The sequence below is a fragment of the Acanthochromis polyacanthus genome, chromosome 24, assembly GCF_021347895.1.
Source record: "Acanthochromis polyacanthus isolate Apoly-LR-REF ecotype Palm Island chromosome 24, KAUST_Apoly_ChrSc, whole genome shotgun sequence".
Classification (NCBI taxonomy): Eukaryota; Metazoa; Chordata; class Actinopteri; family Pomacentridae; genus Acanthochromis; species Acanthochromis polyacanthus.
In genome coordinates this window covers 4305810-4318783 of record NC_067136.1, presented here as the reverse complement: position 1 = coordinate 4318783, position 12974 = coordinate 4305810, and the positions used below count along the sequence as shown (strand labels likewise).

At 40.7% G+C, this 12974-nt stretch overlaps 2 protein-coding genes across 3 annotated transcripts in view; both read left to right on the top strand.

The window, feature by feature from the left end:
* Positions 1-3700: 3700 nt before the first annotated feature.
* Positions 3701-10370, top strand: cnga1b (cyclic nucleotide gated channel subunit alpha 1b; the record flags this gene model as incomplete). Its single annotated transcript, XM_022217937.2, is given in 11 exon segments — positions 3701-3766; positions 3768-3819; positions 4785-4901; positions 4904-4958; positions 5318-5454; positions 6206-6378; positions 7268-7393; positions 7822-7974; positions 8047-8278; positions 8359-8534; positions 8609-10370. Coding segments are annotated over 11 exon segments (1530 nt in total), but the record flags the coding sequence as incomplete, so codon positions are not given.
* Positions 10371-11592: 1222 nt separating this feature from the next.
* Positions 11593-12974, top strand: part of nfxl1 (nuclear transcription factor, X-box binding-like 1) — a 29682-nt gene continuing 28300 nt past the window's right edge. The window contains exons 1-4 of one of the 2 annotated variants that reach the window (XM_051944488.1): positions 11593-11643; positions 12342-12471; positions 12549-12734; positions 12855-12964. In XM_051944488.1, the coding sequence (XP_051800448.1) occupies positions 12360-12471; positions 12549-12734; positions 12855-12964 (408 nt within the window). In that variant the 5' untranslated portion in view covers positions 11593-11643; positions 12342-12359. Of the gene's footprint in view, positions 11644-11663; positions 12050-12341; positions 12472-12548; positions 12735-12854; positions 12965-12974 lie in introns of those variants that run through there. The other variant, XM_051944487.1, reaches the window with a different exon arrangement.

The window sequence follows — 12974 nt, the reverse complement described above, 5'->3', positions numbered from 1 at the left end:
ATTTAATGACTACATAGATAAATTGTTTTCCACTGTCAGCCCTAAACCATTGTTTGTCTGTGGGGATTTTAACATTGATTTGTTGAATCCCTCAAAACTAAAAATTATTGATGACTTCACTGATACTATGTACACTTTAAGCCTTTATCCAACTATAACAAAACCGAGTAGAATAACCTCACACAGTGCGACAATTATTGACAATATCTTTACTAACATTATAGAAACAAAATCACTAGTGGCCTGTGATATCACTGACCATCTACCTGTGTTCACTGTATATGACTACCATTTAAAAAGAACAGAAATCCATGATACAACTTTCTTCAAAAGACTTATAACTGAAGAATCTATACACTCCTTGAATTATAGTCTTGCATGTCAGGATTGGACCACAGTCCTCAGTGAACCAAATGTGGACAGTGCATAATACATTTCTGGATTTATTTACCTCCTTGTATGATAAACACTGCCCACTGATCAGTTATTCCATGAAAAAAAAATCAGTTTAAAAGTTCTTGGCTCACAAAGGTATAATTAAGGCATGTAAGAAAAAGAATAAACTTTATAGAAATTTTATTCAACTGAAAACTAATGAAGCTGAGCAACAGTATAAACAGTACAAAAATAAATAACTGACATCATAAGAAGTAGTAAACAATTGTATTATAGAAATAAACTGTATGAAAACAAAAATAATATGAAAGGGACCTGGGATACACTCAACAGTTTAATTAAACAAGGATCATTTAAGTCATCTTATCCTGAGTATTTTATCAATGAAAATGGTGAAAATTATAATATGAGGAATGTTGTAAATAAATTAATCAATTCTTTGTAAATGTTGGCCCTGAATTGGCAGCACAAATCCGACCAAGGAAGTAATGACTATTGTGCATATATTACACATAATTCCATGTCCTTTTTTCTGTCTGCTACGAATGAGCAAGAAGTTATGAAAACTGTTCAAAAGTGTAAAAGTAAGTCATCGTTGATTCACAACATTAGTATTAATAAAACAGGTTATTTTGAACATTGTCAAACCCTTGACCTACATCTTTAACTTGTCATTTCAAACTGGTTGTTTTCCAGAACAAATGAAAATCACTAAAGTAATCCCGCTATACAAACAGGGAAATAAACACCATTTTACAAATTACAGACCAATCTCACTGTTGCCACAGTTTTCAAAAATCCTGGAAAAACTTTTCATTCTCGCTTAGAAACATTTCTTGGAAAACATCAAATAATAAATGAAGGGCAGTATGGATTCAGAACTAAAAGGACAACATCAATGGCAATATTGAAGCACTCGAAGGAATCACATCTGCACTGACCAGAAACTGCATGCAATTGGCATTTTTATCGATCTAAAAAAAGCATTTGACACCATTAATCACACTATATTACTCGATAAATTATATAAATATGGAATTAGAGGTGTGGCGGGAGAGTGGATTAAAAGTACCTGACTGGAAGAGCACAGTTTGTCCAAATGGACAGTCTAGATCAGATGTGCTTGGGATTGCTTGTGGTGTGCCCCAGGGGTCTGTCTTGGGACCTAAATTGTTCAACATTTACATAAATGATATCTTTAATGTATCTCAGACCTTGAAACTTATCCTTTTTGCCGATGATACAAACATTTCTATAGCAATGAAATTATAATGAATTAATAACTGTAGTAAATAAAGAACTCAAAGTGATAAAGAAATGGATGGTATAAATAAGTTATCTTTAAATATTGAAAAAACCAAGGCAATGATGTTTGGGAACCTACAAATGAACTCAGAAATGCAACCTTCTGTCGATAGTGTACCTATTGAATTTGTTTGTGAAATTAAATTTTTGGCGTTGTAATTGACAACAAGTTGTCATGGAAACCACACATCAAACACATTAAAACCAAAATTTCCAAAGTCTCTCAATTATAAACAAAGCAAAACCTTACCTGGATGTGAATGCACTTCACACTTTACTGCTCTTTAATCCTCCCTTACCTGACATACTGTGTTGAAGTGTGGGGAAACACCTACCAGAGCACAATTAATCCTCGAGTTCTGTTACAAAAACGAGCTGTGCGGATCATTCACAAGGCGGGTTTTTTAGAACACACACATAATTTGTTTACTCAAAGTTGTTTAAATTCAATGATCTTGTAAAATAAACACATCAATCATTCTTTTTAAAGCTTTCAATAAATTATTACCCACCAATCTTCAGCGCTTCTTTATAATTCGAGAGCAAACATATGACTTGAGAGGTTATGCTAATTTTACATTACCCAAAGTTCGAACTGCTCGTAAAAGTTTTTGTGTGTCTGTGTGTGGGGTGAAACTCTGGAACAGTCCTGGACTCACAACAACAAGCAATGCCAAAATATTAACAGATTCAAACTGTATTATAAACATCAGATCTGGTCTAATTATAAGGCACAGCATGTTGAAATTCACCTTGTCACTTACAGTTACTGATCTGTGTCATTTCTGTACCATAATGTACGTTCCCCTACTGTTGTTTTACAAGTTGTCCATTATCCATGTTGGTATATTGTCTAATATCAGTGTTTCCATTACCTTCATTTGTATTCTGTCTTTACCTTTGCTGGAATGTTGTCCCTATTGTGGTGTTTGTCCATTACCATCGCTGGTATTTTGTCAATTTCCGGTATTATTGTCCATTCTAGTATCTGTCCATTTCTGTTATTAGTCATTACATTGCTGGTATCTGTCAATTGTTTATGTTTTTTGCGTATTATATTGTAATTGTCATTGTAACATAACCTTGTTATGATGAGTCACAGCTCATAGTGTTTCCGTAGATGAGCTTGGGGGTAGGATTAATAAGTTTCTTCCTCCTGCTCCCTTTTTCAGGCATTCTATGTTTATGTTACCAAATTGGAATGTTTGTTTTTGCATTGTTATTGAAATCGCTCGGAAATGAATGAATAAAAAAAAAAAAAACCTCACTGGCCTCAGTTAAGGTCAATCTACATGGTTCCACTCTGGAGGAAATGGATCCATGGGAGAGTTAAAAGATCAAAACCTCTACTGACCTAAAAGATCATTAAGGTTCCTCCAGGACTTTAGGAGAACATCCTCTGGACTGATGAACGTGAATTTCTAAAGATGTTGGTCTGTTCTATCTGGAGTAAAACTAAAAAGGTCATGATACCAGCAGTGGAACATGGTGGTAGTGAGGTGGTTTGGAGGACCTGGACGACTGGTCATGAATTCTGCTCTCTATCAGAAGAACCTCCTAGAGAACATCTACCATCAGTTCAGGATCTGAAGGCTCAACACTGATGGATCCAAAGAACACCAACAAGTCCACCTCTGAGCAGCCTCAACAAGAACTAAATGAAGGTTCTGGAGTCAAAGTCTGGACTTGAAGATTCTGGTTGAAGACCTTCAAAGATCAGCTGATTTTCTAAAACCATCTGAGGTGACTGAATTAAAAACTGTTCTCCAGAGAAGAGTGGACCAATGTTCCTCCATGGATGTAGAAGATGTCCGTGGTCCAAGTTTGACTCGGAGATCGGACCCACCTTCCCAAAAGGTTCAAAATTGTCCCAAGTGAGAGGAATGCGTCACCTCAGATCAAAACGTGGATATGAACGTCCCGAAACATGAAGAACCTGGAAGTCCAAAGTGTTTGGAGCTGCCTGAGTTAAACTTGTGCTGACGTTTGTGGTTTGCTTTTGTGTTTCAGGGCGTGTTTCGAGGAGCTGCAGACCGACTACCTGGTCTACTGGTTCCTCCTGGAACCTCCTGTCCGACCTCGTCTACCTGAGCGACATGGTGTTCAGAACCAGGACGGGTCAGAACTCACAGCACACATCCTAGAAGAGCTGTTAGCTGAAATTATGAGGCCTGAGAAAGATCATAAGAAATAGAAGTAAAAGAGGAAACACATTCTCACCATTCAGAAGTTACTCTGCCAGTACTTCCTGTCTCCACCGTCCACTGTCCTGTTTGAAGTCTTCTCCCAGCGTCTCATACGTCCATGTTTTATATGCTTTGTTAACATTCAGGTTTTAGACCTTTACATACGTGACATCCATGTTTTCCACGTGTTGGTGGCTCCAGTGTTCAGGAAATTTATGTTTATTTGTGTCAATATTCAGATTGTTAAAGTTGTGCTGCGTTTCTTCTCCAAGTTTTTCTGATGTTTTGGTTTGCTTAGATCCAGGTTTTTGTCATTTTTGGTGCAGGGACGTCCTGGTTTATGACAATTTGCTGCATTAATATCCTGCTTTTCTATGTTTCTGTACATTAATGTAAACCAACAAAACACCAAAACCTAAAAATGAACCAACAAAACACCAAGAACCTGAATATTAACACACCAAAATATCAAAAAACAGAACATCAACTCAACCAAAATACCAAAAACCTGGATTTAACCCATCGAAACACCAAAAACCAGAATATTTATCCAACAATAGGCCAAAAAAAATGGATATTTACTCTCTAAAACATCAAAAACCCTGAATATGAACCTACAAAAACCAGAATATTGCACTCCAAGTGCTGATGTTTTGTTACATAAAGATCCAGGTTTTGGTATTTTGTCACATAAAGATCCAGGTTTTTGGCGTTTTGTCACATAAAGATCCAGGTTTTTGGCGTTTTGTCACATAAAGATCCAGGTTTTTGAAGTATTGTTCCATTAATATCCAGGTTTTCCACATGGTGCTGCATTAACATCCATGTTTTTAACATGTTAGCAGGTTCACATGCTCATGTCATCCTTCTGATTTCCCTCTCTTTGTGTTTCTTCAGGTTACCTGGAGCAGGGTTTGCTAGTGAAGGACGAGCTGAAGCTCCGTGAGCGTTACATGAACAGTTTCCAGTTCAAGCTGGACCTGGCCTCCATGGTTCCCACTGATGTTCTGTACGTCTCTTCGGCCTCAGCTACCCAGAGATCCGCCTCAACAAATTGCTCCGATTCAACAGGTAAACTCATCACTGACAGCTGCTCTCATCAAAATAATGGTTGTAGGTAGTTTATGGATATTAATGCGCCAAAACTTAAAATATTTGGATATTAGTACATTACAATGTCCAAAACCAAGATAGTGACCCACCTAGAACTTGAATATTAACCCACCAAAAACCAGAAGATTAACATATCAAAACACCAAAAAACTTAATATCAACCCAAGAAAAAGCCAACAAACTACATATTTACTCCCTGAACACCAAAAACCTGAACATGAAGCCACCAGAAGGCCAGCATCCAGGTATTTAATGATTGGTTTCATGCCTGGCAGCTCTCCTGCTAGTGTTTCAGACTCTCTAACCCTCTTCATCAGGATGTTGGAGTTCTTCCAGCGGACCGAGACCAGAACCAACTACCCCAACGCTCTTCGTATCTCCAACCTGGTCATGTACATCGTCATCATCATCCACTGGAACGCCTGCCTCTACTACTCCTTCTCCAAGGCCATCGGTGGGTCTCATATTATTATTATTGTTGTATTACTATAAACTGCAAATAGACACAACTTTCTGTCCGTTTGTGTCTTGTTTGGGTTGTTTTCTGTCTTGTTTTGTGTCTTATTGTGGTTGCTTTGTGTCTTGTTTTGGTCATTTAATGTCTCGTTTTGGTTGTTTTGCATCTTGTTTTGGTCATTTAGTGTCTTGATTGGTTGTTTTGTGTCTTGTTTTGGCCAATTCATGTCTCATGTTGGTTATTTTGTGTCTTATTGTGGTAGTTTTGTGTCTTATTGTGGTTTTTTGTGTCTTGATTGGTTGTTTTCTGTTTTATTTTGGTTGTTTTCTGTCTTAATTGGTTGTTTTGTGTCATTGTGGTTGTTTTGTGTCTTCATTGGCTGTTTTGTGTCTTATTTTGGTTGTTTTGTGCCCAGTTTTGGCTGTTTTGTGTCTTGTTTTGGTCATTTAACGTCTTGTTTTGGTTGTTTGCATCTTGTTTCGGTCATTTCTTGTTTGTTTTGCTTGTTTTATGTCTTGTTTATCTTGTTTTTGTCTTGTTTTGGTCGTTTTGTTTCTTGATTGGTCGTTTTGTGTCTTGATTGGTTGTTTTGTGTCTCATTTTGGTCGCTTCATGTCTCTAAGTGCCTTGTTTTTTGTTTTTTTGGTTGATTTGAGTCACTTTTTTTTGGTTCTATATTTGTCGTGAATCACAGTTTCCATTCCATTGAGTTTCTAAACTCCTGCATCGTCTCCATCTCTGGCTTCAGGTTTCGGTTCTGACAGGTTTGTGTATCCGAACCCAGCGGACCCAGAGTTTGGTCGTCTGGTGAGGAAGTACGCCTACAGCATGTACTGGTCCACGCTGACGCTCACCACCATCGGAGAAACACCGCCCCCTGTGGAGAACTCCGAGTACTTCTTCGTCGTCACGGACTTCTTGGTGGGTGTGACCCTGAAGTATCCAAATAAAATGAAACGTAACAGAAAAATGTTTTAAAATGTCACAGAGATTACAAAACATGGACAAAAACTTCAAAGAAAAGGTAATAAAATATAAATAAGTAGAAGTAAATGTAAAAGAAATACCAGTAAAATGTTTCCCTCAAAATACTTTTAGAATTTCAGAAAAATACTCTCTGTGTTAAAATAAATCACAAGCATCTGCAAAAAATGGAAGTCTCAAGTCCTTAATACACCCACCAAAACACCAAAAACCTGAAAATTAACCCATTATAACACCAAAAACCTGAAAATGAACCCATTATAACACCAAAAACCTGAAAATTAACCTATTATAACACCAAAAACCTGAATATTAACCCAACGAAATATTAAATACCTGAACATTAACCCAACAAAATATCAAAAACTTCAATGTTAACCCACCAAGACAACAAAAACAGAATATTAACCCAGCAAAATACCAAAAACCTGAACTTTAACCCAACAAAATATTAAAAACCTGAATATTGACCCACCAAAACACCAAAAACCTGAATATTAACCCAACAAAATATCAAAAACTTGAATATTAAACCACTAAAACATCAAAAACCACAATGTTAACCCACCAAAACACCAAAAACTTGAAGATTAACCCAATGAAACACTCGAAAACTGTTTGCTAACCCACCTTAAGGCCAACAAACAGAATATTAACAGTCTGAAACATCATATTTTGGTTGTTCTGTGTCTTGTTTTATGCCCCGTGTCTCGTTTTGAAATCAGTTCTTGTCAGAAATGGGAATAAATATGAATCTAGTTTCCGATGAATTAAAACTTGTAGATAAATGTGTGAAGAAGCAGGTTTGTGTTACTTCGTCCTTCAGGTTGGTGTCTTGATCTTCGCCACCATCGTCGGTAACGTCGGCTCCATGATCACCAACATGAACGCTGCCAGAGCCGACTTCCAGGCTCGCATCGATGCCATCAAGCAGTACATGAGCTTCCGAAAGGTCAGACACTACTGTTTATTCTCCTCAGAGACTTTTCTTTTCTGCTTCAAAAGGTTTGTTAGAAGGACACCATCGACTTCTATTGAGCTGTTTGTCCTCGAACACTGTGTTTTTCAATCTATTCACAAATTTTGAGTCATTTTGGACAAATTCTTGGGCAAACTTTAGGTCATTTTGGAAAACTTCCAGTTACACCGCACGTTTTGGATAAAGACATAGACATGTATAGAGTCTTTTTGGGTCATTGTTGACCATTTTTGATATTTCAAAATGTGCTGAGTCATTCTGGACACATTTTGAGTAATTTTCGACAAGTTTCCCATTGAACATGTTTATTCTGCTCTGGGGTTTAGAGGGTTAAAAAAAGAACAAATGATTAACAAATCTAAATGGAATGTTTCCTCACAGATTTTTCTGTTGTTCTCCAGGTAACCAAGGACCTGGAGAAGCGAGTCATCAAGTGGTTTGACTTCCTGTGGACCAATAAGAAAGCGGTGGACGAGAGGGAGGTGCTGAAGTACCTGCCAGACAAGCTGAGGGCCGAGATCGCCATCAATGTCCACCTGGACACGCTGAAAAAGGTCTGCACGGCTTTGTGCTGCTGCTCGCTAATGGCAGCTCAGAGGGTTTAAAGCTGCTGTTTGGTTCTGCAGGTCCGGATCTTCGCTGACTGTGAGGCCGGTCTGCTGGTGGAGCTGGTTCTGAAGCTGCAGCCTCAGGTCTACAGCCCCGGAGACTACATCTGCAAGAAGGGCGACATCGGCCGCGAGATGTACATCATCAAGGAGGGCAAGCTGGCCGTGGTGGCCGACGACGGCATCAAGCAGTTCGTGGTCCTCAGTGATGGAAGCTACTTCGGAGAGATCAGCATCCTGGCCATCAAAGGTTTGTTATTGTCTAACCAGCATCGTCTGCAATGTCCAAACGCTGCTTCTGCTCCCTGAATGTCGCTTTCCGTCTTTCAGGCAGTAAAGCAGGAAACAGGAGGACGGCAAACATCCGCAGCATCGGCTACTCCGACCTCTTCTGTCTCTCCAAAGACGACCTGATGGAGGCGCTGACCGAGTATCCGGATGCCAAGGCCATGCTGGAGGAGAAGGGGAGGCAGATCCTGATGAAGGACGGGCTGCTGGACCTGGAGGTACGATCACATGGTCTCATACAGGCAAGTTGCCGAGTGGAACCGCTGACATCAGAGCTGGTGTCGTCCTGCAGGTGGCGGCTCAGGGTCCCGACCCAAAGGAGATCGAGGAGAAGGTGGACCGCATGACGGGAACGCTGGACATCCTGCAGACCCGCTACGCCCGCCTGCTGGCCGAGCACGAGGCCACGCACAGCAAGCTCAAACACCGAGTCACCCGGCTGGAGAAGAATATGGCGCCACCGCCGAGGGCCGACCAGCCGGTGGACGTCCCGCAGCCGGAGACGGAACCGACCAAAGAAGAAGAGAAGAAGTAGAAGAGTACAATCAAACCTGGTCCCAAATGACCAAGTTCAAAGTTCAGACTCAGCATTTGTTCGATTATGAAGGCAGCGTTTCCCAAAGTTAGTTTGTGAAACCTTCAGGGAACCTTCAGGGAACATTCAGGGAACATTCAGGGAACATTCCCACGAGGTAGTCTGTCAAACCCTCAGGGAACCTTAAGGGGAACTTCAGGGTCTTAAAGGAACCTCTAGGGAACTTTCTGGGAACTATTTACTGTGTTTTACGTATTGAAAAATATGATGTGGACCATAACCTCAAATCTTTAGGGAACATTCCCTGAAGTTTGTTAGGGAACCTTTGGAGAGCTTTTCCGGAAGTTAGTTAATGAAACTTTTAAGAAATCTTCTAGGAATATTCCAAAAATTAGATTGTGGAACCCTCAGGGAATCTTAATTTAAACTTCAGGGACCTTTTAAGGGAAATGTTTAGTATTTGCTGCTGAAAAAATATGATTCTGACCATAACCCTGAGACCTACGGGGAACATTCTCAGAATGTTCTCAGAAAATTCCCTGAGGGTTATTTTGTAAAACCATGAGAGAACCTTCAGGGAAACTTCAAAAAAGGTAAATAATTCCCAGGTTGCTCCTGAACGTTCTTCTAACTATTCACTAGTGATGTACTGACCACCTTGGAATGTTTCCTGAAGGTTCCCTGAGAGCTCTCAGAATGCTCCCTTAAAGCTGGTTGTTGAAACCTTTGGGGAACCTTTGGAGAACATTTCTAGAATTTAATTTGTGAAATCTTTAAGAAATCCTCAAGGAACGTTCCAAAGGTTAGGTTGTGAAACTGTCAGGGAACCGTAAGGGCTTCCAACCATAAAGCCCAGACCTTTGGGAAACATCCCAAGAACATTCTCTGAAAGTTAGTTTTAAACACCGCAAGAGGACTTTCAGGAAAACTTCAAAAATACTCAAGGCTTCTTAGAATGTTCTAGTAACTATGTACTATCATAGTTATGTACTAAAAAAAAGCAGAGAACCTTCAAAAGTTGCCCAGACCTTTGTGAAGAAACAATTTGCCTCATTCCCGACTCTCTTTCATTTTTTTGGAATAATTCTGAACCCATCAGTGAACATTCCCTCAAGGTTCCCTGATGGTTCTTTTTTGAAACCTTCAGGATCTTCAAAAATAGCAAATAGTTCCGGGCGCCCGTATAGCTCAACGGGTTAAGCGGGTGACCCATATACAGGGACTGGTCTCTGACGCAGCTGCTGGAGGATCCTAGTTCTGTTTTACGACTCCTTTTGAGCCTTGTCTTGGTTTTACTGGACCTGAGACTGCATGAACGGTTCATATTGTTGAGCGTTTTACACACATTATTTAATCCATATTTCTGTTGTATCTGAACATTTCTGGACGTTTTTCCAGCTTCCATTCAGACAGACTGCAATGTGAAGCTTTAGCTTGTAGCTGGCCTGTTTTAGCTGACTGAGCTAACACTATGAATCCAACAGTTAAGTAAATGAATAAATATTTTATAAGGAAAATCTGAGATGGTTCTTTTATTTCCTCAATAATCTACTGAAAAAAATAGAGTTCACGTGATTTATTTTGATTTTTGTGCACAAAATCTTAAGATCTAAACCTTGATGTTTAAATTAATCAGTCAAATAGAAATAATGTTTAATATTCAAATTTGTCAGATTGGTTTGATAGTTTCACATTATTCAGGTAAGTATAATAAATAATGTTAATTTTATGATTTAAAATAATGGAGAAAATGTAAATAATTAGGGATATTGTAGAGTCTAATTTCAGTATTTAAATTCTTCAGGTAATAAACTTTAACTTTGTAGTCATTGTTATTTAATATATATTTTTTTACATTTTTTTTAGTGAATTTCATTTATTATTATTCAACATAAATACCAAATTTTTAAAAAAATAGCAGCACCGGAAGTTTACCGCAGCTACTTCCGCCGCTCTTCGTTCAATTCATAGACGTATATATACTGACAGTCAATAGAAACTTTGAGGTAGAAATGTGGGCAGAATTCTACTTGTAGGGGGGTTGTAATGATTCATTGTGGATTTACTGATGATCTAGTGCCCTGGTAGTTGAGATAATGATGAGTTGTCATTTTGTCATGATTCATTGCACATGGGTTGGTCACTTTGCAAAAGTGAACCAAATACACACCAAGCAATACTCAGTGAGTATCTGCACAATGTGAGAATGGGTTTGAAGGCCTATATAAAGGCCCAAAAAAGGCCACCATTGTTAGTCCAGTGAACAGCATCATGCCGCGTCTATCACATGAACAACGTCTCCGGGCACTGGGTATGGTGGAGGCCGCTTTGAGCTACAGTGATGTATCCAGGCGTATGGGCTGTTCCCAACCCACAATCAGAAGCCTGGTCCAAAGCATGCGCCGACGGATTGCTGCCTGCATCCAAGCAGATGGAGGCCATACTCGGTATTGACTGTTGTGACTTTGTGTTTGGCAGGTGCCGTTTTCTTTTGTGAAATTCTTTATTTTGAAATCATTCTTGAAACTTTAAATTTTTGTTTCTGTATGCCAATATGCTAAACAAATGATTCATATGAAGAAATCCAGTTTGGGGCTTCAAAATAAAAATTATGTTGAAAAATACGGTCTCAAAGTTTCTATTGACTGTCAGTGTACATAGATGCGTATATATGTCTATGGATGAAAGCAGTGACGGGATGTGTAGTTTTTTATAGACTTCCGGAAGTCCCAGCATGCACCGCGAAGCTCTGCGCATGACAACTTGGCATTGACGTGTACGAGATCATTGGGGTGAGTTTTAACTTCAAACTGACCGTCAAATTAAGTTTTCTGTGGTTTTTTTTAATGAAACCGTTAAATTACCGGCAGCCTCCGCGTCATGTTTAGGCGGCAGCACCGGGAGTTTACCGCAGCTACTTCCGCTGTGTTTCGCTTCTTTTTCTTCTCTTCTAATGAGTGTTAGCTTAGCGCGGCTAGCCTGCTACCAGCGGTTTGGACCGCATTTAACGCACCGGACTGAGCCGTGATCAGCCCCACAGAACCGGTCCCGGTACTGTGGGGCTGAACACGGCTCGGTCCATTCGGCTCCGGTCCAGTCTGGCTCTGTGGGGCTAAACTCGGGCTACAGGGTGAGTCGCTGAGGCTCCAGTGGAAGTCCTTGCGTGTAGCGTGTAGCTGCTGCAGGTGAACGTGGCAGGTAAAAGTCCGGCTGCCGAGCTCAGGTGTACTTGTGACGTAGACAGGTGCACATCTGACATAGTAAAATGTTTCTCACAAATTTTTGTCACGTTTAAGTTGCAGTTATATTTCAGATAAATTGATGTGTTTTAGTGAGTTTGGTGACGTTCCTTTTTTTGACATTGGTGTCATGTTTGGGGAAGTTTTTGTCTCCTGGTACAGAGCATGAATGTGCAGAAGTCATGTCTCCAGTCACCGTAAATGTTTTCTTTCTGTGATGAAACGTCTCTGATTCACCCACGCTTGTGCAGAGTTCTGAGGCGGTTGCCATGGAGCCGGTCTGGCGACAGCAAGGCCGTGGTCGGGGGCGGAGCCAGGAGGCTCAGGGCGCCAGGTTTCGACCCGGAGGTGGCCGAGGAGGCAGGACTGAAGCTCCACATGGTGAGTCCAGAGGGATTAATCCACGATGCTTCCCTCGTCCACTGTCAGGAGGTTCTGACCTTCTCTGTCACCAACAGGCTCCGCCCCACTGGACAAGTTCGAGGAGATCAGGAAGTCCAACCAGGCCGCCGCTCAGCGATTGGTCGAGAGCCATGTCAGCTCCTCCTCCTCTGACGATGAAGACGACGACGACAGGGAGCGTCAGGACGGGAAGAGAGGACAGATCCTGGCGTCCACCTTCACCACCTACACCAACCAGACAGGTGAGGTTACTGTGACAACAGTAACAGTCTGAGCGAAGTCCGGTCGCTTTGAGCTGCGTCTAGCAGGTTTATGAGGTGTGAAGGTTCAGATTATGAGGTGCAGTGCCTCTGTGTGTCCAGGAGGGGATGCCACAGGTCTGGCCCGGACCGGTCAGTACCTCAGCGACCTGTTCCAGTCTGGAGCCCTCACCTGTCTGATCTGCATTGCTTCGGTCAAGAGGACACAGCAGGTATGACGAC